Here is a 27,589-nt window from a genome sequence, read left to right as displayed (position 1 = left end):
GCTGGACGGTATAGCGGTTCATACAGGGATTCAGAACCGGTACAAGTTTTTTGCTTCTGCTTTAAAATATGAGTAACTATAGCCCATTTAAATAAATGCTATTAATACAGGTAAAGAATAATATTAACGCACACTGAACTAAATGAATGTGTTACCTGGAAAACCAAGGGAATTGAGATAACTGATGAACAGCTGCTTGAATACTGTAATGTCTCTTATGGCTTCAGTAATAACACACTGTAAATTGATAAACTTATGTTTTACTTGTGCAATAAAGCTTTTTAAAAATATCTCTTTGAATACTTTTTTTGAGTATTTTAGGACCATTTATAGTGTTTATGGAATATAGTGTTTAATATATTTAGTTCTGTAAAGGAAGCCGTGTTAAAGTTATTGGTGTATCTCTTTATATGGTCCGTTGTTTACATTCTTCAGCTGTTTATTCTGATAATATAGTCAGATTTCTTCATTTGTGTATTTGTGTAATTTTATGGGAAAAAGTAAACCCAATAGTAATCAAACCCTTCATTTAAAGCCTTAGTGTTTTATATTATATGTAGTCCTAACAGTACATTAACTCACAAACATATATTTAAGCCTAGTTGTGCAAAAAAATATATATAAATAAATAATCATAGTAATAAAAATACCTTGATATACTGTGAAACTGTCAGAATTTTCCAAAATACCGTGATATGCAGTCTTGGTCATACCGCCCAGCACTAGTCAGAACATGTGGGTCAGAGGAGACTAATGTGGACCAGAACTGGGCCAGGCCTGGTTTACTATCTGGGTCATATGGAGCGTTTCTATTGTTCTGCTTAAATCTACTGGCTGCATGTGTTGTGCTGTTTGTGAGCTCTCTGCTCTTTACTGTTAGAAATGCTCTTATTTTAGCGTTTAGGCTCGTCTGCAGCACCTGTAGGTTTTTGTCTGCATTATGAGATTTGCGTCACTTTCACGTGCAGTAAAATCCTGCCAGCTGAGTCTGTCTTACTTTAGCTAGCATTTAAATCATGCTGGCAGCGTGCAAATCCACCTGTGAGTGCCTCAGTCGAAAGGCTCTATTTATGGTGCTTCTTTATGCAGCTGCCTGAGGTTTGAATTTGTATGTGTGTGTGTGCGCGTGCACTGCGATGCAGGATTAAGCTCATTTAGACAGGCAGAATCAGTTCTGCACCGATCTTGTTTTACCGCTCTCTGTGCTGCTGAATTGCTCTGAACGTGGTTGGAATCCTCTGAAGGTAGGAGAGCAACCTAGAAAGCGTCTGGCTGCTCCGGTGGTGCTGATCACGAGCGCTGTTTGTTTTCTGCTAATATGGATGGCTTCCTCTGCGCTGCCCGAGGCTCTGTAACCTGCTTCTCTCAGCTGCTGGTCTGTTCCGGCCTGTGATTTAGAACTCATTATCACTGAAACGAGAGCAGGAACTGTGTAGAAACTTTCACTCCATCCCACATTAAAATCTGTTAATATAAGAGATTTATTATGATCTGAGCCCAGGGGTGATTCTAGATTATATAGAACCCAGGGCCAACTCTGTTTCCTGATTCTCCGTAGGAGACATAGATAGGGAGCCCACTTTTACCAGGTTCATTTACCCACATGAAGACGTGATGATGTCATTGACTACAGCATGCCACAGTGGGTGGATGCCAATGTTAGATGAGAAGAGGCTCATCCGAGGCGAGATGAGATGAGGCACTATATATCAGGTTCATAAGAACAAGATGAGATTTTAACGAAAGTTAAAATGTATGTTAAAAATATTTGGTTCGACTGAAACTCACAAAATGCAGAAGTGCAGTTGGAGAGAAAAGTTGTTTACTGTATTTTTTGCACTATAAGGTGCACTTAAAATTCTTAAAATTTCCCAAAAATGGACAGTGTGCCTTATAATCCGGTGCACATTATGTATGAATTGTAACAGTCAGGTATTAAGGAGCAGTAAAGCCACTCTGCTGAAGTGCAGAGTTATAAGGGTGAGTTTACAGTGAAGTTTCTCTAGCACTAAGGCTGGGTGCAGCAGCATTAGCATTAGCCGCTAACCACAGCACAAGCTCTTTTACCGTTCAGAGGTGAGTGTATCAGACTGTAGTCTGCATGTTTACCATGATAAAACAAGATACGTGGGCATACCGCTAGCTGATAGCGCCCTGGGTTACCGGAACACTCAGTGTAGTACTCCTCAGTGCTTCTAACCGTGGCTATCAATGCTGCTAACCACGGATAGCATTGCTGCTAACCATGCTGTTGAAAATATTAGAATTCTAAGCTTACTGTAAATAAATGTAAGTGCCTTACTCACCCAAATAAACAGTTTTCAGGAAAGAAATCTGTGTAGATTTCTGCGTGACACCCCTGTTCCCTACTATTGTCGCGTAAAATGCGCCTTATAATCTGGTGCGCCTTATAGTCTGTAAAGCATGGTACACACAATTCAGAAATGTATATCCAGAAATGTACAGCACATTTTTAATGAAATGTGCAGCAGTTTAAAGACAATAACACCCTGTAAGTAATAAATACCAGAACAGATATGGATTACAATAGATGCTGAATTTAAACAACTGGTTGATATTCATTTCTAAATAAAGATTTTAAGGACCCAGTCATGTGGTTATCTGTTCCTGTAGCTCCGCCTCCTCTACTTAGGTTGGGTTTGCTGATAAATGCTGCTCCTGAGAGCTGTTAGAGGTAACTTACACAGACAATGAAAGCAGAGAATAGTAAGGGCTGATAGAGGTGAAGGCCCAGCTGCATTAAGCTGCTGTTCACTCGCCCGCAAACAGCGGTCTGTCACATACAACGGCTATAAACTTAATCACCTACTGAAGGCTTCTGCATTAATGCTGTTCTATACAAGCAATTATCGCTAAACGTTTCTGCTCTGAATGTGTCGTGAGGTCTAAAGCGCCACGCACTATTCCAAACATGATGGCAGTGCTACAAGAGGAAACAGGTGATGGTAATAAAGCAGATAAATGATGGAGTAGCTCATCATGCAGCCTGTGGAGTTAACAGAGCTGCTTTTAAATGCTGCCTGAAGATAAACAGAGAAAAAAACCTGGAACACTTCTGGATTTGATTGTTGGTTAACAGCAAGGCTGCAGAGAAAACCGTGATATTATTGCTATTGTGGTGTCTGTTAGATGTTTGCTAGATATTGGACACTCTAAAAGATGTTTGCTAGATGTTGACTAGCTGGCCATACATTGACAGGACTAGCTGACATTAACTATAAGATATCTACTGTAGCTATATGTTAACTACTGTAGCTGCTGTAAAATGGGTATCTACTGTTCTAGCAGATAGTAATTGCAGTTGAAATCTCAAGCTGATATTAGCTTGATGTTCCGACTTTAGCTGATGTTAGCAAGATTGTGATGAAGACAATAGTTGTCTTCATCACCAGTGTACATACTTACCTGTTATACCTATTGATACTTACCTGTATTACTTTCCTGTTATACCTATTTGTAACACCTGTTATATTTACCTTTTTATACCTTTTTGTCTCTGGGGCAAGCTGAAGGGCCCTCGGCTACCTCAGAGAGGGGTAAGGGGTAGAGTAATCCCTAAAAGGTAATATATCAAAAAGTAATGTTAGCATTGATATATGTTCATGTCGACAATTGTAAAACCGTTCTCTTTTTTAAGGCCTTATGTAAATAGTTATAATTTCTTCATGTCTGTTATGTTTGGAACTTCTGAAGCCTAGCCATTTTCCCCTGTAGGTTTAGAAATGGTGTGATCCATTAAAGTAGGGGCGGGGCTAATGGATTAAGAGGGACTGGGTAAGCTTTGGTAGGGAGGCTGGCTCAGTTATGACTGACCTGATGCTGAGAGGGGGCACAGGTGCGGGTCGAGCTGGTACCGAGTTTTGAACTTTTTAGTAGTTTTAGTCAAGTTCCTGTCAAGACCTAGTTAGGGAAAAAACGAGACTGAGACCAGATTAAGATTTAAAAAATAAAAGCATTAAAGTATCTTTTTTTAATTTATCAAAATTATGCTTAACCTGTGTCTCTTTTAAAACTTAATCAGACGTCACCACATGAAGTGAAATTCTATTTATTTTTTATTATTAAATGTAAAAAAAAACTAGCACAATTTGCCCTCAAATACCTCGTCGCTAAGGTTGGTTAGCTGGCAGATAAGGTTAACTAGCTTGTTGCTAGGGTTAGCTAGCTCATTGCTAACTTTAGTTCTCTCCCCGGTAACATTAGTGTGTTAGCTAGCTCATCACTAAGGTCAGTGTTCTTCCGATACCAAAAGTATGTTAGTTATTTCGCTGCTAGCATTAGTTATCTCGCTAGTTTGTACTTATCTCTCCTTTTTTTCTAAATGTTTGGAAAAATGAATTGAGGTCTCTGTTATTGAAATGTGTCAGAATTTACATTCTGCTGAATGTTTCTTCTTTTGGGAAGTCCTACTTACAAATTCATGATGATTCACATAAACAAAGAGTATAACTCCAGTGAGCCGGTGAAAAAGAGCACATTTACCTTAAAATCAAATGATGTTCATTGATTGGATGCTGAACGAAAGCGGGAGTAGCTTGTTTTTTCGCTGCCAATCAGTGTGCAGATTTTAGGCATTCAGAGAAAGGACTGATTGGGTCTGTTTAAATGAATTGTTGATGTTCAGTAATGATTCTACACTCTAAAAAACAGAGGTACGATATGAGTACTTTTTTGTACTCGAAGGTACACTCTTTATAATTGTACCCTCAAAGGTACAATACTGGTCTTTACAGCATCAGATTTGTTCCCTCTGAAGTACAAAGTCATTTCTAACAGCAATAAGTACAAATTTGTACCATTTAACCAGCCAAAGGGTACATTCAGTTTTCTGCATCACTGTACTAATAAACAATATATATTTAAATTGGACATTTTTTTATTTGAAAGCCAGACAATTTTGTATCATCAAGTTTTTGAGCCATATTTAGTTGATGATAATGTTTATAATCTTTATGATCTATACTGGCACAAAAACCATGGGTACAAAAAAGGACTTTCACTGAAAGGTACTTTTTTGTGCCTCAATATAAGGTACAGCCCCAGCGACAAGCTTTGTACTCTTTTAAGTACAAATCTGTACTTATATTTCTTAGAGTGTATTGCACTTCACCTCAGACAGAGGACTCGGCCGATCTCTTCCACAGTCTCCAATTCCACCGAGAGAAGACCCATTCCAAACAAGCTCGAGTCCGAGACGAGACCGAGACCGGACTAGAGTACTACAGCACTACTATAAGTTAAATAATCTAGCTGATGTTAGCTGTAACTTGACTGCAATAGCTAATGTTTTCCTACAAGGAGCACAAATCTCTCAAATAACCATTTTTATTGGCTTTTTCTCTGGTCAAATGTTTTAAATAGAATTGATAAGAAACTGATGTTATTATAGATTGATGAGAAATTTATGTTATTGTTATAAATGGCAATAGCATCGAATAGCTGCAAAAATAGCTGCACTTTAAAGTGCTAGAATATTTAATCACTACTGTCTAAAACCCTCATTCTAGAACCTGTTATTGTCTAGAACCTGTTGTTTTTATTGTGACCTGAGATATATTTCTGCTCTTCCTCTTCTGATCTGCAGATGCACAGAGAGCTATCCACGCTCCATCACGGGTTACCGACCGAGTGCTGGAGCTGTTCAGGAGCAAGAGCGAGTTCACCTTCGTGGCCTCCATCCAGCAGAAAGCGTCCACCTCCGGAGTGCTCTTCTCCATCCACGAGGCCGAGCACAGGTAAATATATCTGCTCCCGTGGCTCTCTCACGGCTGTCTTCACAAGCTTGTTGGAAAAAAACACGATGGGCTGTTAATGGACTTGATCAAACCAGGAACCAGGTTTTGAAGCTTGTGTGCATGTGTAGATTCATTAACATTCTGTAATCACATCACTGCTATTAATTAACAGGGTTATTTTTCTGGAGCGGTTCACTTGTGGTGAGAACGTGATCTGGCCCTGATCTGACCCAGCTATCAATTATACTTCTTTTTAATTGAGCTAAACTGCTACAAAACAATACACTGCTATGAACAAACGCTGTCTCTGCTGCTCCATGCTGTTTACAAACTAAGAGCCTGATATGTGCAGTGTTCACTGTTCCCAGCCACGACTGCTTACTACGTGGATATCTGCACGGCGCATCCCATTGAAAACACTGTGTTTAAAAGCCCAGCGGCAAATTTTTAGCGCTCTGTGTTAAAGCAGCTTCACACTGCACAGATATACAGACTGTAACACAGAATCTTCTCACTATATTTACTTTCTTGTGTGCCCGCGTGGTTTATTGGTGCGTTTAGGTTTATTAAACCAAATCCGGACCATAGAAAATAACTACAGGTGTGAAAACGCTCTTTTATACCCAGCAAGTTAATTTCTAATTCAAAAAGCCTTACAACCAAGCTGAGATGTTTATAATAAAGTAAAAAAAAAGTTTCCTCTATCGAATTTATCATGCATTCTTTATTCCAGAATCACAGTTAATCACATAATATTGTGACGATTACTCTGATTTTTTTTTTTTGATTGATTGACACCACTAATTTGAATATTTGAAGGCATAATAGCTGAACAGAGAAACTGAACAAAACTATTACAGAACACAAACTCCGTCAAAAACTAGATGAGCCAAACTTTTTCTGGCATCACATTTTCATCACATGCATATTGTTGATTTCAGCTGTCTTTGTTTGGTGATGGGTTTTGTGATGAGTTTCAGTGTTTTCCTTGCTCTCAAACCCATCTATACTACACCTGTAACAGGCTTTTAATTACCTGCTCATTCAGAAGTGATGAGGGAGGTAAAAGAGTGTCAGGCATCTTCTGAGAATAAATATGCTAAATATATTCTTGTGTGTGTTTTTTTTTTTGACAGAATGACAACAGATTAAAGAAAATACACCTTCTTTAAAGAACTATCATGAATTTCTGTTGAATAGTGGTTGGTATAACAGTGGATAACACTTGTGTGGCAGGTTGGAGATCCTCTGCCTTTACCAGTCAGCAAAACTGTAAAACGATACCCTAGGCTGGGTATTGTTTTAGAAATTCTGATACTGATAATGATATGATACTTTAAGTTCGATTCTGATATCCAAGCAAGAAACCTTTCAACACCTTTTTCTAAAATTGTAACAAAAAAAGTAATAAAAAAATGTTGCATGGAACAAACAAACAATGAGCAAAAAATTACATCATTACTTGGGCTTAAACTACAAATATTTTCCCTAACAGTATTGATGTATGCAGTGCAGTTTTTTAAGAAATATCAGCATTAGATTGGCAAAATATATAATATAAATGATAATCACTTAATAATGAATTATAATCGTAATTATTATTTTTCAAGTACCAACTAAAACTTACCATATTTTTCACACTATAAGGTGCACGTCATTTTTCCAAAAATTGCCAGTGTGCTGTATAATCCGGTGCGGCTTATTTATGATTTATGTGTTTTAACTTCATTTATTAAGGAGCAGTAAAGCCACTCTGCTGAAGTACAGCGTTATACAGGAGTTTCAGTTTAGTTCTCCAGCAGTATTAGCGCGCTAAGCTCTAGCTCTTATGCCATTCGCGAGGTGAGTATTTCGGACTGTAGTCTGCGTGTTTACCATGTTAAAACAGGCTATGTGGAATGAACTGCTATTTGCTTATTTAAGTTTAAGCTTACTGTAAATAAACAGAAGTGCTTTACTCTTTCAAATAAACAGTTTTCAGAAGAGAATCTGTGTAGATCGTGTGTCTTATCATCTGGTGCACCATATAGTCAGAAAAATACGGTATACACAGTGTGTATCACAACCTCTTCATGTCATACTTTACTAATAATAATAATAATAATGATAATAATAATAATACTTTATTTTCATATGCCGCTTTTCTAAAACCCAAAGACGCTTACAATCATTAGTACAAAGAAGAGATATTCAACACACAGATAATACAAATACAACGTTTACAGTGGAGCTCCAACTCAAAGTGCTACAACATGTAAATCAGGAGATTAGAACATTAAGCAGAAGTAAGACCATAAGCAAGAGAGAATAGATTTAGAGTTTTAAGATTAAATTTAAATATGGGAAGTGGAAGACTAAGCTTAACTGCAGTTGAAAGCGAATTCTGTAGTCGGGAGCGAGCCTGGAGAAAGATCGCACAGCAGTAGAGGATCTGAGAGAGCGGGAGGATCTGTAGGGATGGAGAAGGTCAGAGAGATAGGGAGGTGCAGGTTATTTAAGGCTTTATAGGTAAGTAGGAGAATCTTAAAGTGAATCCGGTGTTTAACAGGAAGTCAGTGAAGATCTTGAAGAACAGGTGTGATGTGATTGTGAGTGCGCTTTATGTTTCATCTTTTGCCATTGTTTTTATTCCACTTATTTAGAGCCTACCTACTGTTGTAATGTGTTTGCTAGCATTGAAGAACGTTTGATTATTGTGTAGTTTAGTGAACTACAGTTTCTACATGACATCCCCTTAAACCCCAGGTTAATTATTCAGCTGACGGTACTGACGAACTGGTGGTTTTGCATAGCTTCTGGAGTCCTACAGGGTTCTACAGTATGAATTATGATATTAAACTGATATTAATAATCATAGTAATAGTGAATGAAGTGTGGCATTACACACAAACAAATGTTATGTTATGACAATGAAAGGTGATGATTTTATAGATTTTATTATTCAGTGTTTTTAGTGCTTACAGCAGATTTTTGGAGTACCACGTGGAATTGTTCATGTACCCACAACTTGAGAACCACAGGGTCAACCAGTTTATTAACATATTTTAAAGCTATTTATCTCCATTCACCCAAATTTTAAATAGATCCTTGCTTGGAGGTGCCCTGTAGCGCTTTTACAGTGAGTCATATTGGTAGAATGGGAGGAATAAGAAAAGAGCCTGCTTTATATAAACTGGCTCTGGCTTTACTGTTTTCTGTAAATGGACTGTATGAACAGAACTAACGTTTATTTTATAAAACAAGAAACATTCTCTGTTTTTTTTATGCACATTTTATGCATCAGCTTGGAAAGTCAGAGCAGGCAGTCCTGCACTGTCAGGATTTCTTAGCTTTTTAGTTTTATTTAGAAACACACGACTACGCTGAGGTTTGACAATGATGTGTTGAGTCTAGCGCCATCACAGCTTTTTTAAAGCTTCTTTTGGTGTCAGTTCATATTCCAGCAGCAGCAGCAGCAGCAGCACAGTTCCAGCTCGTGTGTGTAGTAGGCGCTCGGTGAGGGAACGGCTTTGTTTGGGCCTGGAGGTACTGTCGAGGAGAACGCTCCGACTCCACTGAGAGCGCTTTCCGATGAACTGCCTGTAAAGAACATGAAATACATTGATTTTTCTCCTGCGCCTCTGGGAGGTAGGAGCCTTCAGTCGCGACATGTAGCTGTGCACTGTATTAATAAGCGATCTAATTAATATGCGCTCATGTTGGAGTGTGTATGGGCGTGTTTGAGGTCTGAAAGGCTTGTATTAGCTCTGGATGGAAACACAAAATCCATTACTACACCATGTCATGCTATGTTATTGGACTTGTCTAAAAACGGTATGTATTTTGCTGTTGTGTTTTTTTGGCAGAATTCAAAATTTTGCATAATTTGTTTGCGAACTCTTGCTGCGATATGTAACAAGTATGTAACTCTATCACATAACACACTGCGTGTTTACACATTTAGTTCCAGTGTGATATAAAATCGATGGTGATATAAGTTGTCATGGTGATTGCATTTGCCAAACTGGACTAAAATAGCCATTGTTTTACCATAAAATGTGCTTTAAACACAAGCTAGTGTTTTAGAATGGGTGAAAAGTTTAGACTGCTGTGGTCGTTTGGTTTATTTCAGAGACTGTAAAAAAAGATGGACGTCGTGTCGCCGTTCCCATACATTTAATGAAAATGAAAATATTCCTCCATGTTGGTGATCCTGAAACCCGAGTCTGTAGAGCGCAGTAGAGACCAGAGGAGGGAGAAAGACAGTGGAGAGACAGCCTACTCATTTAAATAACCCCGCCCCTGAGGGCTGCCTCGCCGTCACAGACTGCAGAGCGGGGCGGAGCTGACGGTGCCGCCCATAACCAGCCCTTTTACAATAACCACACCTTTTTTAATAGAGCTGAATAACATTTTAAAAACCGAATTCTGTGGGGATATAAAAATTAACAATATAATCAGAGGTTACACTAGCTGCTGCATTTAAATAATGGAGGTAGAATTACAGTATATTAGAAAAAAACGTGATTGAAAGTTGTTCTGTTTTGCCATTGAAACCTATGGGGATGGGTGGAGTTACACAGCTTTCTGCAGCCGAACAGCAGGGGGCCCCGACCTGTGGTGGCTTCACTTCTGAGAGACGATGCTCTGTCCAGCTATATACAGTCTATGGTTTATTTTACTACTGCAGTCTGTGGTGAGAAAGGGGTGCTCTTATTGGATGTGAAACTGACCAGGCCTGGAAGATAGGGTAAAATATCTGTTACTGGCTCTGAGGCAGTCTTAGCTCAGGTTTACAGCAGTGGAGCAAGGACAACAAGGTTGTGGGTTTAAAACTCCGCTTCTACACAAAGCTAATGCAACTAGTGAAAACTTGTTATCTACATCTTTGCTTTGAATTCAGAGCAAAACCTGTATAAAACATGGACAGTTCAGTGTTTCTCTGAAGCAGATATGAGCAGTTTTGAAATTTGGCCAAATGTTTATCTAGATAAAAATGCAGCAATTACCATATTTTCTGCACTATAAGGCGTACGTAAAATCCTTACATTTTCCCAAAAATCATCATTGCACCTTATGTATGAATTTTACCAGTCAGGTTGTAAGAAACAGTAAAGCTACTCTGCTGATTTGCAGCATTATAAGGAGTTTCAGTAAAGTTTCTACAGCACCGAGGCTGGAGCAGCATTAGCATTAGCTGCACTAGCCTTTTCACCATTTAGAGCTGAGTATTATCAGCCTGTAGCATGCTGCTAAGCCCAGCTAGCACTGCTGGAGCAATATTAGCTTTATCCACTAATCGTGCTAAGCGCTAACTATTTTGTCATTCAGGCTAGCACTGCTCGGGCAACATTAGCCACTAACAGCGCTAAGTGCTAGCTCTTTTAGACATTAATTGATAGTGCACCTTATAATCTGGTAATATGGTTTTAATAAGCGTTTATTAATAACAATAGATGTTATAATTAGCCGATACAGGCATAGTAAATAACATCTATATTACATCAATATTTAATTAACATTCACATAAACAGTTCTGAACAAAGGTTCATATCTTTGCAGTAAAAAACAGCATTATATTTAGCTAATATAAATATAATTGCTATTTGGTTTGTAGTCTAATTACATTGTTTTTTGCTTTTAGTACATTAGACCAGAAAAAAAAACACAGATTCTTTTTTAAACATTTAAAACCAACTAAATTTAAAGATCCATAAGTGAATTCTGAATGTTAACTGTGATACTGGGAGATTGCATGTTCAGTCCCCAGTGCTGCCATATCCTTCCATATCCAAGAGTCTCAGACAGTATAATTCACACAAACAAAACTGAACATATTGTGAGACATTTATCAATAAAAACATACTAGCAATAAAAAGTATAACAAAAAACATACATTAGACAACATTCATCAAACACTGCAAAACCACAAGGTTCAGAGAGTACATTTACTGAAATTAACTGTGGTTTCACTCGCCACATTTTTGGCCATGAGAGGCGCTGTTGTACCTTCTCCAAGATTTTTTTTTTACTATGGCTAGTGTTCTCCTCCTAGCGTGTAAAGCTGTTGTGTTAGCTGCAGTGAGAGAAGAGGTGGTGGAGATTTCCGTGACTCTGGTAGTATCATGTGGTGGACGGAGTGCTCAGCTTCTGTTTCTGCCAGACTCGGCTGTTCAGCGTTCTGCTGGTCACCCAATCAGTCTCAGCCCTGAGACAAGCCCGACTCCGTCCAGCAGCTCGTTAGCAGAGCGCTCATGATGGCTGGAATAACGGCTGGATTCTGTGCAGACAGCACTTTCACCTGAAGCTCCCAGCGGGCCTTTCTCAAAGACCTTACAGTGTGGAGTCTTTTCTCTTTTTGTCTTTTCTCCAGTCTCCTCTGACTGCTCACAGACTACATCCCACCCTCTGATGTGCACAGCCCTTTATCTCACAAGCTCTTCAGACTGTTTGTCATTCTGTACTGAAGAATGATGTACACCTGAGCTCAAGGTGGGCTTTATTTAGAAGAAACTGAAATAACAGCACAGCTATTCTGTGATCTGTATGATCCTTAAAGGAATTCCAGATTTTGCAACGTAATACTGGGTGCAGATGTTAAACAGTTATTTAGATCAGATTTGGTTTTCCTATCCATATCCAGTTAACCTACGCAAGTCTTCTCAGTTACCTACATGTGTATATTATGTTGTGCATATAGAATGTAGATGATGATAAAGTAATGGCAAATCTCAAAAATGGAATATGTTTTTGCTACACAGCGCCCTGCCTGACACCCTGCAGCACGTATCCCTCCACCATTTTAATAATATGCAATTTGCAATCATGTGCAATCACATCAAACCACGCTGAATTACCTGGTTGACATTTGAAACATTTGATTTTACACACAGTGGTATGAAAAAGTTTGGGCACCCCTGATAAATTTTCTTAAGTGAAATAAAGTTTATAGGATTTAAGTGTTCAATAATTCTTTAAACTTAATTAGGCAGGTGTATAAATTTGGCACACCAACAGAAAAATGACATCAATATAATTCGATTATCCTATGTTTATTCTACAGCTTCCAATGAGAGTCTGGCTTGTGGTTAAAGGTGTTTTGGATGATTCTTCTTTATAAATCATCTCCAGTTCAGACAGGTTTGATGGTTTCTGATCATGAACAGCCGCTTTAAATCACACCACAGATTTTAATAATATTCAGGTCTGGAGACTGAGATGATTATTCCAGAACGTTGTACTTGTTCCTCTGTATGAATGATTTAGTAGATGTTGAGCAGAGTTTAGTGTTTAGGGTCGTTGTCTTGTTGAAGTATCCAGCTCCGACGCTTTAACTTTCTCACTGATTCTTAAACATTGTTCTCAGGAATCTGCTGATATTGACTGAAATCCATGAGACCCTCAACTTTAACAAGATTCTCAGTACCTGCACTGAACACACCCCCCCACAGCATGATGAACCACCACCAGATTTTACTGTGGGGAGCAGTAAAGTGTTTCTCTTGGAATACTGTGTTCTTTTTCTGTCATGCGTACCGCCCTCCAAATAACTCCATTTTAGTTTCACCAATCCACTATGGATGCAGCATTATTATTGCTAAATCCAATATAAATATATGCGAAAAACACACAAAGGTATGACTTCCTGGTCTAATTGCAAAAAAAAAAAAAAATTCACACTGACTCTGCCCACATAATCTTAGTATCCAACACTGGCTATCACAGCTACTGGATACAGCAAGAATTGTTAGAATTGTTCACAGCTAGAAAGCGAAATCATGCACTCTTGAGACTTGGAAGCAAATTCGTTTGATATGTAAGGGGCAGATTGAATCATTGTGAGGCTCAACTAAAATGTATATGTTAATTTAATATTATGTGTATGTGTAGGTATGTACAGCGGGAAAAATAAATATTTGTTACACTGCAATTTTTGCAAGTTTTTCCACCTAAGAAATGAAGAGGTCTGTTCTTTTTATTACCTACCAACCAAGTAGTAATTGCACCTGTTTGAACTCGTTACCTGTATAAAAGATACCTGTCCACACATTAATTACACTCTAACCTCTCCACAATGGCCAAGACCAAAGAATTGTCTAAACTGGAGAACTAAGATCAAATGTAACACTCTGTCGAACTCCTCACATCACACATCACCACCGAGCCTGAAACTGCAGTTTTGAGGAAATAAACGGATCCTCTTCTGCGTCTGGGTGGTGAGTCTTCAGCGTCGTGGTCATGCTCCACTTCGTTGGGATGTACAGGAGACGGCGTTCACGCTCCTGTTTGCTTTTACTTTTATCCACTAGATGCAAATGGGCGACAGCAGCTCGATCGCTCTTTTATTTGATTGAAATGAGCTGTCAGATCCAGACAAACGGCGGAATGATGGTTTGATTGCACGTCCAAATGTTGACAAGCTGGTGGCTCTCCAGCTCTCGTCTGAAAGCAGAGCTTGGACAGCGTTTATTGTCTGTAGAAAGGAAGCTGCAGCTGGAGCGGGAAACCCTCTCTCCATTTGCACCGCTGTTGATTTTCACTGTGCTAATTGTTTAAGATTAGGACAAAGCCCCTCTCATGAGGGTGTTTGTGTTGCTATGGAAACTGCTGAAGATGAGCAGAGGTCATTTAATGGTGACATTAAAGTTGAGGGTTTGTTTTTACGGCGGAGGATCGGCCGTGCTGACAGGCCTGACAGCTGCATGGCAGTTACATACAGAGCGCTGAGATAAGGGTAATAGGAAAGTTTAAACAGCCTGAGAGAGGAAAACAATGTATATGGTGGGGGTTCGGAGGGGGGGGGGGTTGTCTGGGTGATGTGATGGTTATGAATGCAGGGTATAGCGGCATGTGAAAAGGATGTTCTGTTGCATGTATAATATACACATTGGAAAACTCTTTTACATATGATTACATTTCAAACACAGAATAAATCGACCAGATAATGCAAGAATACCATTTTTACTTTGGATGTCATTAGAACAAAGGCAGTGCTTGTCTTCTACAGCAGAGGAGGGAACATGTCACTAAAGGTGTAGGGAGAGTCAAGAAACGGCAGGTTTAAGTTCATTTTTCCTGCTGTACTCACATAAAGGCTAAGGTAGATTTATGACTGCAATAGCACTGTAAAAGTTCATTCATGTGTAAAATCATCTGAGGTAAATGTATTGTGCTATGTTGGTTTGTCTGCTGGGGTATTAAAAATATTTAAAAAGAGACAAGCGAGACAAAATGTATTTAGTCTTGTTTAGTGGTGAAATAAAAGAAAACCTGCGGAAATAAATTGACAAACATTTGAATATGTTTGGTTTCAGATAAAAAAAGTTCATTTTGGTTTAAATCTAGTTGCTGTTAAAGATGCTGCAAACCATAGTCCAGACCAAAGGAGCAACATTTGGCCCAACTAAAAAAAAAAGAGGGTCTGGTCTGGATCAACAAAACCATGATTTTTGTTTATTTCAGTGTGAAAACACTTTTTTATCATTAACTGATAAACAATAGAAGAAGAAAAGGACGAAATCTTCCCTGGGTACAAGAGAGAACCATTGGAATCTACTGTAAATGTAGATTAACTCTTGTTTAAAAACAGAAATGAAAGAAATCCGAGAGGAATCTGTTACACTTATCTTTTATGGGACCCAGCAGCACTGAGATAAGACGTATTCTAGTAGGGAAACAAAAAGAAAACACATATATTTGCCTCTTATATAAGTGCATTTGTCAAAAGGTTTGTTGTCTGAAACGTTGCTATTGTTTGTGTTTTTCCAGAAAGGTACAGTACAAGTCAGAAGTTTGGATTCATTTAATTATATTTTCTATGTTTTAGATTAATAATAAAGACATGAAAACAATTAAGGGAAACATAGCATATGGAATTGCGTAGTAAACGGTAAAAAAAGTGTTTTTCCTCCACATTAATCCCTGATATACAGCTGAGCTGAGATGATGATTTGAGGTGATTTAATTGGGATGAGCTGGAGCTTCACAGCGTGAACTATTGTTCAGCACCTCCAGGAACTCCTTCCTTCAAGAGGCTGAGAAAACAATTCCAGGTGACTCTCCCTCATGAAAATACTGAGATTAAAATCTCACCAAGAGTCTGCAGATCTGAACTCAAAGAGAAATGTGCTGCTTAGAAGATTCTAAAGTATAAAACATGTTCTGGTTTGTTTAACACTTTTTGTTTGCTAAATAATTAATTGCATGTGTTACTGTATAGTTTTAATATGGTAATAATATTACTCAATATGACTCAATATTAAATATATAATTAGAAAGAATCTTATATATATTATATAACTTATATATACATATATGATTTAGTTAGAATCTAACATTTTTATTTTAAATCAATCAATATATGATTAACCCAAGCACCAAAAAGTTAAAACAAAGAAAAAGATGATTTATAATAAATACCCTTTTTTTATGGAAAAAGACTATTCTTTTATATTACAGCCATGTATACTTTAACCTATGAATAAACTAATAAAAAAAATCTGTTAGTTAATTTTAATTATTTTTTTTATTTTAATTTAATGTATTATCTTCTATGGTCACAAGTATAAAACCTGTTAATTTATGTTAGAATAACTCAGAGTGCATTAATATTGTAATATTAAGTAACAATTGAAGCTTAAGAAACTTTCAATGTTTTTTTCAATGTATTTTAGTTTTATTCCTTAATTGAGCAAACAAAGGCAGTATAACTGTGCAGCAACACAACTGTAAACACTGCAACACTAAACAATACAGAAACCAGCAACTTGCTCTTACAGCCTACAACACTGTATACAAGCATTTAACCATTATATAAAACTTCCCTCAGTAGCTCAGAGAGGATACCCTGAGTACATCAACTTCACAGTGATGGTGAGGGAGGTCACGCCCCTTTACATCTAACAGTGATGACGACAACCAATGGGAAGAGAGGGAAGAGAGACTGACTGACAAAAAAAATAAAAAATCATGTAACACACTGGAAGGCTGAACTGTAGCTGAAAATGTAATGATTTTTATTCATGTGAAAGTTTTGATTTAAATATGCGCAACCCCTTATTTCACTATAATAATTAATGTGTATAAATGACTATAAAAGCCTGAAGTACATTTGCAGCTATTCACCTGCATGTTTATATCTGTAATAAGGAATGACCCTATCAGACTGAGCTATTAAATAACATCTTCTTTTGATTGGCCATTTAGTTGATACAGCTGCAGTTTTTGAAGCATTCATAATAAATAGATGAGAGAGGCTGAGTGTGGAGGACCTCTGCTTTAAAAGGAGATGGATCTCTCTGTGGAGAAGTTTAGATTACACTCAGTGTAATAGACACACATTCAAGGGTGCATCTCATTCACAGCGGTGATGCGGGAGAATCCTGTGTGTGTGGTAACACACGTGTGGTTTGTGTGGTATCGGTGCTTCATGTGAGGGTCTGGGATCAGTGTTGGATGGCTAAGCTAAGCAGTTGGTTTCCGTAGCCTCTTATTCCAGGGTCAGATCATTATGTCCAGATGACTCAGGTCAAACGTTCCCCTGAACGCCTCACGCTCGCACCGCAGGAGCGCCCAGTCAGCGCTGAGATTACAGAGGAGTGATATGGTGAAACAGGTGTTGATCTATTTCTGGATGATCCCGGCAGAATCAGAGAGAACTGATGCAGAATTCAGACCAGAGAGCCTCATCTCTGAAATAGGACTGATACACCTGTCCTACCCATAGACTGTGTATATCTGGACAGAGCATCGTCTCTCAGAAGTGAAGCCACCACAGGTCGGGCGCCCCCTGCTGTTCGGTTGCAAAAAGCTGTGTAACTCCACCCATCCCCATAGGTTTCAATGGCAAAACAGAACAAATTTCAATCACGTTTTTTTCTAATATACTGTAATTCTACCTCCATTATTTAAATGCAGCAGCTAGTGTAACCTCTGATTATATTGTTATTTTTTTTATATCCTCACAGAATTAATTTTTTAAAACGTTATTCAGCTCTATTTAAAAAGGTGTGGTTATTGTAAAAGGGCGGGGTTACACATAGCCGGGGTGGGACCAGTGACTGTATGGGCGGGACCATAGACTGTGTGAGCTCTGTGGAGGCAGCCCTCAGGGGTGGGGTTATTTAAATGAGTAGGCGGCCTCTCCAGAGTCTTTCTCCCTCCTCTGGTCTCTACTGCGCTCTACAGACTCGGGTTTCAGGATCAACAACATGGAGGAAGATTTTAGCTTCATTTTCATTAAATGAATGGGAACGGCGACACAGCGTCCTTCTTTTTTACAGTCTCTGGTCCTACCACACACACACACACACACACACACACACACACACACACACACACACACACACACACACACACTCAGACTTCTCAAGTCTACCGAAAATTGTGGGAGTCTTCCGCATATCAATAACAGCTCCCTAATTCCCTGCAGGTCAGATAAAATCTCCCGGAATTTAAAACCCAAGAGTGAACACAGATTCTGATTGGCCTCATCGCATCTCTGATTTCTATATAGTATATCCATGTCTGATAAAAGTAAAAAAATAGTAAAAGTCTTGCCCACTGTACAGTTCTAATAATTATTTTAGCATTGCCCACGGGGGACTAAATGATTGCAAAAGGCATGTTGAGGTATATATACCCTTTGGAATTTCTGCATAAACTTGGATTTCTGCTCAAATTGGTCATTAAATGTTTTTTTGATCTTCATCTAAGTCACAACAATAGGCAAACACAGTCTGCTTAAACTAAAACCACACAATAAAAATTATTTGTTTGCATGGTTTTATTAAACACACAATATTCACAGTGCAGGGGTAAAAATTATGTGTACCTTGTGATTTAATAACTGGTTGACCCTCCTTTGGCAGCAAAAACCTCAACTAAACGTTCATGCAAAATGTCTTGGTATGCTTGGGAATTAAATTTTTCCGTTGATGACGGCAATCCGTCCAGACCCTGAGACAGCACAAGGCACAGCACACCATCATCAAAACCTCATCTCAACTGTGAAATCTGTGAAACATGGTGGAGGGGGCATCATGGTTTTCCCCAAACCATGATGCCTCCTCCACCATGTTTCACAGCTGGGATGAGGTTTTGAGGATGGTGTGCTGTGCCTTTTTTCTCCACACATAGCGTTGTGTGTTTCTTCCAAACAGCTCAAATTTAGGTTTCATCTTTCCACAGTACATCTAGCCAGTACAGCTGTGGAACATCCAGGTGATCTTTTGCAAACTTCAAACGTGCAGCAGTGTTTTTTTTGGACTGCAGTGGCTTCCTCCAGTAAACTCAATTTTTGTTTAATGTTTTCCTTGTTGTAGATTTTTCAACTAAAATGTTAGCATGTGCCAGAGATTCAGCTGAGACTCTAGGATTCTTCCTCACCTCATTGATCATTCTGCGCTGTGCTCTTGCAGTCATCTTTACAGGACGATCACGCCTAGAGAGTAGCAGCAACAGTGCTGAACTTTCTCTATTTGTAGAACGTCTGTCTAACCATGGACAAATGAGCATCAAGGCTTTTAGAGATACTTTTGTAACCATTTCCAGCTTAAAGTCAAGTCAACAAGTCTTGATCGTAGGTCTTTTGAGAGCTGTTTTGTGTGAGGCGTGATTCACATCAAGCAATGCTTCTTAAGAACAGCAAACTCAAAACTGGTGTGTTTTTACAGGGCAGGGCAGCTTTAACCAACACATCCAATCTCATCACATCCTGCCTCCAATTAGCTCTTAGAAAAGTCATCAGCATAGGGGTTCACATACTTTTCCCCCTCATGTTGTGTTTAATAAAACAAGGCAAACATATCATTTTTTGTGTGGTATTAGTTTTAGCAGACTGTGTTTGTCTATTGTTGTGACTTAGATGAAGATCAGAACACATTTAATGACCAATATATGCAGAAATACAAGTAATACCAACAGGTTCACATACTTTTTACTGCAAATGTATGCATATAGACAAAAGATAAAGTTCTATTATCCTTTGGTGTGTGCGAGTAATTTCTTTTTTTTTTGGGTCTGGGGATACCTCCCTGAAATTATTTTTTTTAAACACACACACACACACACACACACACAAGACATAAGACATGTGACTAGTATTGTGTTCCATGATTTTTGACCTGTCCTATGTCCTATGGGCGGGGTCTCCAACATTGAATATTGATGTGATTTCTGTGAGAGTCACTAGGTCAATCACATCGCCGGTCACCATCATCAACTTGTCATCACCATAATACTAGAGTTTAAATACAACAAGTATTACACCAGGCTGTTTTTGAACTGGAAATAAGTACGCACCCACCCACTGTTTATTACAAGATTAAACACTTTGGGATTTTGATATTTTTAATGCATTTTTCTTTTCAATTTCTTTAATACTATAAATAAACTGTAAATTTTATATTTGAGTTGGTTTACTGGTATGAAATATTCGATTATTTATGAGTGTGAACAAACTTTCCATTACTTTTGATGTGGATGCTGAGTGAGCTGTCAAAACCGACGAGCAACATGTTATCTTTCTGACTTTTTTCCAGGATGGGGATCTGCAGAGAGGAAAATAAAAGGGCTGCCGGTTTGAGGGGCTTGTTTGGTGTTCTGTGGGGTAGCTTGTGTTACAGTTGGCATTAATATTGATGAAGGATGTTTGGAAGGGGTGTGGAGTGAACGCTGTGGTGATGCTGAGAAAATAAAGTGGCATTCGTTTCTGCTGAGGAAAAAAGCCCTGGATGAATGAAGAATTCTCACTGTGTTTATCCGAGTTGTAGTTTACACTTCACTTACCTGTGGGATGTGTGGGCGGAGTCTGAATGTGGTCACTTTTGTATATTTGCACAGACAGTTCTAACCAGATGCTTTTGGTCATGATCATTACCAGTAGGTGGTCACAATCATTATAACTCACTGTTCTGTCCACTGTGGGTGGTAATATTATACTGTGGTGTGTTCCCAGTAAACTAATCAGGCTAAACTAATCAAGTTCGCTTACAGTCTAAACTTAAAGATTGTTCTGAAAATTTTCTGGAAGGTTATTCCACAGTTGGCACGTTTTATAAGAGAAAGCTCTGCCCCTTCCTGAACTCCTCTAAATTTTGGGAACTATTAAGATACCAGTACCTTGTGATCTGAGTAACTGTGATATAGTTCATAAAAATGTATTTCACTGATGCTCAGGAGTGAGCCCATGCAGGGTTATTTAGGTTAGTAAAAGACTTTTATAATCAGTTTTCAATTTGACTGGAAACCAATGCAATGCTGATTGGAATGGAATATTTTGTGATCAAATCTAGTTTTATTAATGATTAATGATAATTGTGGCTGTAGTGGGAGCTTACTTACACATGGCTATTGACAGATAGCTAAACACCTGAATGAAGACAGGCACTAAAGTAGAGTTCAGAGTTCTCCAGCACATCCCTACCATTCTCAATGAGGTTAAGATCTGGACTCTGTGGTGAACTCTCTCAATCCATGTGTGAAAATGATAAATGATGATCTCATGCTCCCTGAATCCTGAACTCTTTCACAATTCCAGCTCCATGAATCCTGACATTGTCATCTTGGAATATGCCCGTGGGCCCGTGTCATTAGGTAAAAAAAAATGCATTGATGGAATAACCTGGTCTATATTCAGTATATTCAGGTAGAGTCAGCTGACCTCATTCTTTCAGCACATACTGTTGCTGAACCTAAACCTGCAGACCAACTGCAGTTTTCACGGTAGCACTAGTCATGATGGGTGCGTCACTTTACCTGTCTTTACTGTTAATCACTGTTTAAGTTTTTCTGACTACATTCTTTCCTGGAAGATGATGTTCCCCCACTGTCCTTTTTCAATAATGTGCTGGACAGTTCTTAACCTGATTTTAGTAGTTTCAGCTACAATCCTTAGATGTTTTCTCTGATTGATGCTTGCCAATAATTTGACCCTTCTGAAATGGGTCCTGAGAAATCATTAAACCTGCTGGCAGTAATAAATAAATATGATATATGGTGCAGCTTTAGTTTGTTCACAGTGCTGGGTTCTGTTTCAGCTGGTAAAAGCAGTGGAGCTGTAAAGACTGTAAGCCTGCTATAACGGTGGATATACCACACGGAGGATAAATCAGCCCGTTCCCTGCTTATTAATGTTCAGTGAGTTTAACCAGAAGGTGTGTGTGTGTGTGTGTGAGAGGATTAGACAAGTCATAAAGAACAAAACCCTGCAGGAAGGCTGTGTGGAGGCTGATGGAGGTGGTTAGGATGTTCTCAGAAACTGGACGGTCTCTGGGTCAGACCGCATGTGGAACAGTGGGAGTGTATGACTGCAGTATTAGGGCACCTCAGTAACTGCTGCTGTGCTTCAGAACAATAAACGCAGACTTTTAGTGCATCAGTAAAATTTTAAAGCAATAGTTTGGTAAAGCTGTTCTCCAGTCTGAATAATTTATTTAACGTGAAATATCAACACCTGCATGTATAAATCATCCCACACTCTCCTCACACTGTGTGGAGCTGTTCAGTGCTCACTGTTATCTACTATCTATATAACATGCATTCATTCAGTATTGAGAACTGTAGTCTAAAAGTTCTGTTAATATGTAATTGTTTTACAACTTTACTACTGTACACAAGCCTTATGTTCACCATGACCAGAAGCTCCGCCCACTTCTCTACAATACAGAGTTACTATATTCACTAATATCACTTACAACTTTACTGCTTAAACTTCACCCTGTTCTTGTATTTGACAGCAATTCCGTTTTATTTTAGTGAATTTAGTGACGGGTATAGTGCTGCTGTGCTCTGTTATGCTCATGCATCTCCATCTCCAGCAGCAAGTGGCACTTTTACTTCATAGGATAAAACAAGTAATGAATAAATCTATTTCACTTTCTCTGAATGTGACCTGCTTGGTTTACTGGGAGTTGTACTGTAGTCACTGACATTCAAATGTTTCACCAAGATTAATGAACTAATTCTGTCTGAAGATCTAAACAGCAGCCTGAAGTTCTCCATTTACTTGTGCTCTCCATGCAATCCAGACCAAATTTACACGGATGAATGGAGCACTTTTGGTGTACAAGTTACCATGACAACAAGAAGCACACGTCCTGTCAGACTAAACACAGTTCTCAGACGCTGCACTCAGAACTCGTGTCCTTAAGTCCCAAATTATGACTCAAAAAACATCCTCCATATAGTGCTCATTAAAGCAGGCGAGAGTCTTCACCTCCCGCAAAGTTCTGCAACACTGGAGCAATGCCAGTCACACCTCCAACAACAGCAGCGCTCTGGATAAGAGCTCTCAGACTGGTGGAAGAGTTAGAGCTTTGGAAGGCCAGAGCTTTGTTCCTGCTGTGCAGCGGTCAGTTCCTACCAAAAGAGCTGCAAGGGAGGACAGCCAGTGAACAGGTGACAGGGTCATGAGTCGGGGTGATTACAGGTCACTCGTACTGATGGCCAAACACAAGACAGACAAGTGTGGATACCAAACACACAATTTATTAAATAGAGGAACATGCTTATAAGAATAGTCAGGGACAGGCAGGATCAGTAACCAAAGGGTAGTATAAACAAACAACATAAAACAGTGAGCAGGCAAGTAGGTCATACACAGGAAATCCACAATAAGGCAAAAGGGCAAGCTAAAGAATACAAACAAATCAAACAATACAAAATGAGTCTTCAGCAACTCGGCTCACAAAAACAACAAAGGACTTGGCAAAAGAGCGGTTTGAAATACAGGGGGGTCTGTAACAAACGATGAAGAACAAAAGAAATGGGAAATTAGGGAGAAAAAGCAAGGAAACACAGGTGTGAGCAATCTCAAAGCATGGGGGGCCGGAACACTGAAGCGCCACGTGATCCGCCATGTCCGGAAAGGTTGAGTGCAGGTGCATCTCGGGAAATGGAATCTTTGGGTCATTATCTTGTTGCAAGACCCATGACCTGTGACTGAGACCAAGCTTTCTGACATATTTCTCTCTCAAATCCCTTAATAGTCTTGAGATTCAGATCCAGATGCAGACACAGAACATAACCGAGCCTCCTCCATGTTTCACATTTTGTTTCATCTGTCCATAGGACATTCCCCCAGAAGCTCTGTGGCTTGTTAACATGTAGATAGGCAAACTCCAATATATATATATATATATATATATATATATATATATATATATATATATATATATATATATATATATATATATATATTTTGTTTTCAACAATGACGTTTTCAACCTGAGTCGTCTCCCATTAAATTCATTTTGGCTCAAACAATGACGGATGGTGCGAAATGACACTGATGTTACTTGAGCTTAAAGTTCACCTTTAATCTCTTTAGAAGTTTTTCTGGGCTTTTTTTGTTACCATTCATATTATCCATCTGTTTGATTTGTCATCAGTTTTCCTCCTGTGGCCACATGCGGTTGGCTATATTCCTATGGATTCTTTCCATTTCTGAATGATATGTGCAGCTGTAGTAACAGGTACATCAAGCTGCTTGAAGATGGTCTTATAACCTTTACCTTTAACATCTCCTGAGACAACTCTTTCCTTCACTTCCTCTGGTCCGTGTTGAGTGTGGTACACACCATGTCACCAAACAGCATGTTATTTAGTGATGTTATTTAGTGGACACACCTTGATTTAACATGTCCTTTTGGTAATATTATTTTCAGGGGTACCATCACCTGTATAATGAGTTTACTTTATAAAATAGTTCTACGTCCAACCTGCATTCTGTGTTTTTTAAACACAGTCCAGTTCAATCAGTTCAATCTTTTAGTTTGCAATTATGGAATAATTCCATTAAGACTAGAGTTTACTAGTATGTGGGGTTTAAGCTCCTAGTAATTCTTAATACATTATCCTTGTATCTCCACTGCAAAAAAAGGAGCAAACAGGCACTGAACACATTTGGGTTAAGGGAAGGATTTAGTGAAGTGTTATGTAACCTTCAACAGATAAGCTGAGTGAAGTGTTCTCTCATTGGGGAAAATCATGCAGACCTGGGCAGTGTTGGGAACCCTGGACTGGGAATGGGGGGTAAAAGGGTATTTTCAGATATAACCACCACCATCAGTCACTCTTCTCCTCTTTCTTTCCCTCCTGCAGTTATTTTGAGCTGGAGAGCAGCGGCCTTCGGGAGGAAATCCGCTACCATTACCGCCACAACGGAAAACCGCGCTCAGAGACCTTCCCGTACAGACTGGCCGACGGTCAGTGGCACAAAATCGCCCTGACCATCAGCGCCTCTCACCTGCTGCTCCATGTGGACTGTAACAGGTACATCATTTACAATCTACTCATACTAATCAATCAATCAACCTTTATTTTAACTCGGATTTACATTGAGGGCGGGCAGCCCTCATTTTCAATGTAGCCGAGCATTTACAGAAACAGGGATTGACATAACAGAGAAAATTAAAGGTAAACTAATGACTTCAGTCCAGTATAAATGTGCAATGTGTGGGTTTTTAGTCGGTAAGGATTTAATGCATTTGCAGTGTATATGGTTTAAAGTCTTTGGTGCTGCATGATATATCAGTTGAGCATCGTCATCGCGATGTGCACATGTTCAGTAATCACATCGCAGTAGAGATATGCCACTCCATGCTACACCTTTTTTACTGCCTGACATAAAAAGAAAAGGAACACTGTTGTATCAAAGATGTAGCAGACATGGGGTTTATCTGCCTAGTATAATTTATTTTACTCTAGTCAGATTTTATTTTAATCAATTACACAGAGTTTGTTGCTATTGGATGTGACAGTGTCTGCATGCACAGTGAACCAGCCAATCACTGTTGATCTTCAACAGCTAAAGGAGCCCCTGCTCCTCTTCCACAGACAGTGACGACAGGAAAAAAGGGCAGAAAGTGAGAATTAGGAGTAAAAAAAAAAACAGTGTCAGATATTTGTCATTTAAATTATCACTACAAATGTATGTATGATAGTTTCAAACCAGATCCGGATCCTACTGCAAGCAGCAACAAAAAAAAAGTGGCTTTCTGTATCCCCTCATAAACATGTTATATATAAATTTGTTGCCAGTTTGACTCATTAAAGAACAGGTAATATTATTTATACTGTGACTTTGGCTGAGAAAAACACTGGGAATGTGTGAGTGTGTTTAATGTGTTATTTTAGCTTGGATAGTTTTAGCTTTGGGTTAAAGAATAAAAGCACATGAAAATCAGCCAAAAAAAAAAAACACCCATCGGCCAATTTGACTGTGAAGAAATCAGAACTGGCGCTGATGCTGTACTGCCAACACTGACAGTCTTTTTTTCTGCTATTGCATAAATCAAGCTTGCACTGATGTGGGACCTGTGAACTAATGTCCCATAATTCACCTGCACCCACTATCAGCCCTCACTACAACTCCAATAATTCACCTGCACCCACTATCAGCCCTCACTACAACTCCCATAATTCACCTGCACCCACTATAAGACCTCACTCCAACTCCCATAATTCACCTGCACCCACTATTAGACCTCACTCCAACTCCCATAATTCACCTGCACCCACTATTAGACCTCACTCCAACTCCCATAATTCACCTGCACCCACTATAAGACCTCACTACAACTCCCATAATTCACCTGCACCCACTATTAGACCTCACTCCAACTCCCATAATTCACCTGCACCCACTATCAGACCTTCACTACAACTCCCATAATTCACCTGCACCCACTATAAGACCTCACTACAACTCCCATAATTCACCTGCACCCACTATCAACCCTCACTCCAACTCCCATAATTCACCTGCACCCACTATCAGCCCTCACTACAACTCCCATAATTCACCTGCTCCCACTATCAGCCCTCACTACAACTCCCATAATTCACCTGCACCCACTGTCAACCCTCACTCCAACTCCCATAATTCACCTGCACCCACTATCAGCCCTCACTACAACTCCCATAATTCATAATTGAATATAAGATGAGTATAAGATAAATAACTGCAGATATTTTATCAGTGTCTTTTAGTGTCCCATCCAGTAAATACATCTGCATATATATGTTTCAGATCTTACTCATATATAAAGCTGCAGTGTGCTTATTGGTTTAATCAGTGCTCTGGCTGTATTGATATGACTGGACTGTGGTGGTGTGCTCGTAGATTAAATGTGTGTAACAGAAGCTGAGGGTGAGCAGCAGTGGAGATGATTTCCTCACAGTTCCAGTGTGAAATCTGACCAGCACACACACGCCCGAGGGGCTCTTTCAGTCTGGGCTTCATCTTAGTTTGAAAGTCTGGCTCATCAAGTGGTTTAGTGCAGTGTGTGGGTACAGCTCCTCAGGGTTTGGAGTGGGCTGAAAGTCAGGATGGCTAGGTTCCAGCGGTGTGTGCTGACCCGTCCATCGTCTGCTTCAGGAGAGAACCCCACCCCCATAGATACTATTACTGTCATTAGAACATTATTACTGCTCCCCAGTGCTCTACTCTACCATCAGGAGATCATGTGTTCACTGGTGTGTGTGTACTGGTTGAGTGTGTGTGTGTGTGTGTGTGTGTACTGGTGTACCTGTACTGTTTGAGAGTGTGTGTGTGTGTGTGTGTGCTGGTTGAGTGTGTGTGCTGGTGTGTGTGTTCTGGTTGAGTGTGTGTGTGTGTGTGTGTGCTGGTTGAGTGTGTGTGCTGGTGTGAGTGTACTGGTTGAGTGTGTGTGTGTGTGTGTGTGTGCTGGTTGAGTGTGTGTGCTGGTGTGAGTGTACTGGTTGTGTGTGTGTGTGTGTGCTGGTTGAGTGTGTGTGTACTGGTGTACCTGTACTGTTTGAGAGTGTGTGTGTGTGTGTGTGTGTGTGTGTGTGTACTGGTGTACCTGTACTGTTTGAGAGTGTGTGTGTGT

The 27,589-nt window shown here is 39.3% G+C and overlaps 1 protein-coding gene across 1 annotated transcript in view; it reads left to right on the top strand.

Annotated features, from left to right (window-relative positions):
* The window catches only part of LOC111196878 (protein kinase C-binding protein NELL1-like), a 617,736-nt gene that overhangs the window by 117,993 nt on the left and 472,154 nt on the right, over positions 1-27,589 (top strand). Inside the window, exons 3-4 of the mRNA XM_049473230.1 lie at positions 5,606-5,756; positions 24,837-25,007. Of these exons, the coding sequence (XP_049329187.1) occupies positions 5,606-5,756; positions 24,837-25,007 (322 nt within the window). The remainder of the gene's footprint in view (positions 1-5,605; positions 5,757-24,836; positions 25,008-27,589) is intronic.

The sequence above is a fragment of the Astyanax mexicanus genome, unplaced genomic scaffold, assembly GCF_023375975.1.
Source record: "Astyanax mexicanus isolate ESR-SI-001 unplaced genomic scaffold, AstMex3_surface scaffold_35, whole genome shotgun sequence".
In the NCBI taxonomy this organism is placed as follows: Eukaryota; Metazoa; Chordata; class Actinopteri; order Characiformes; family Acestrorhamphidae; genus Astyanax; species Astyanax mexicanus.
This window is presented reverse-complemented; position numbering and strand designations above follow the sequence as displayed.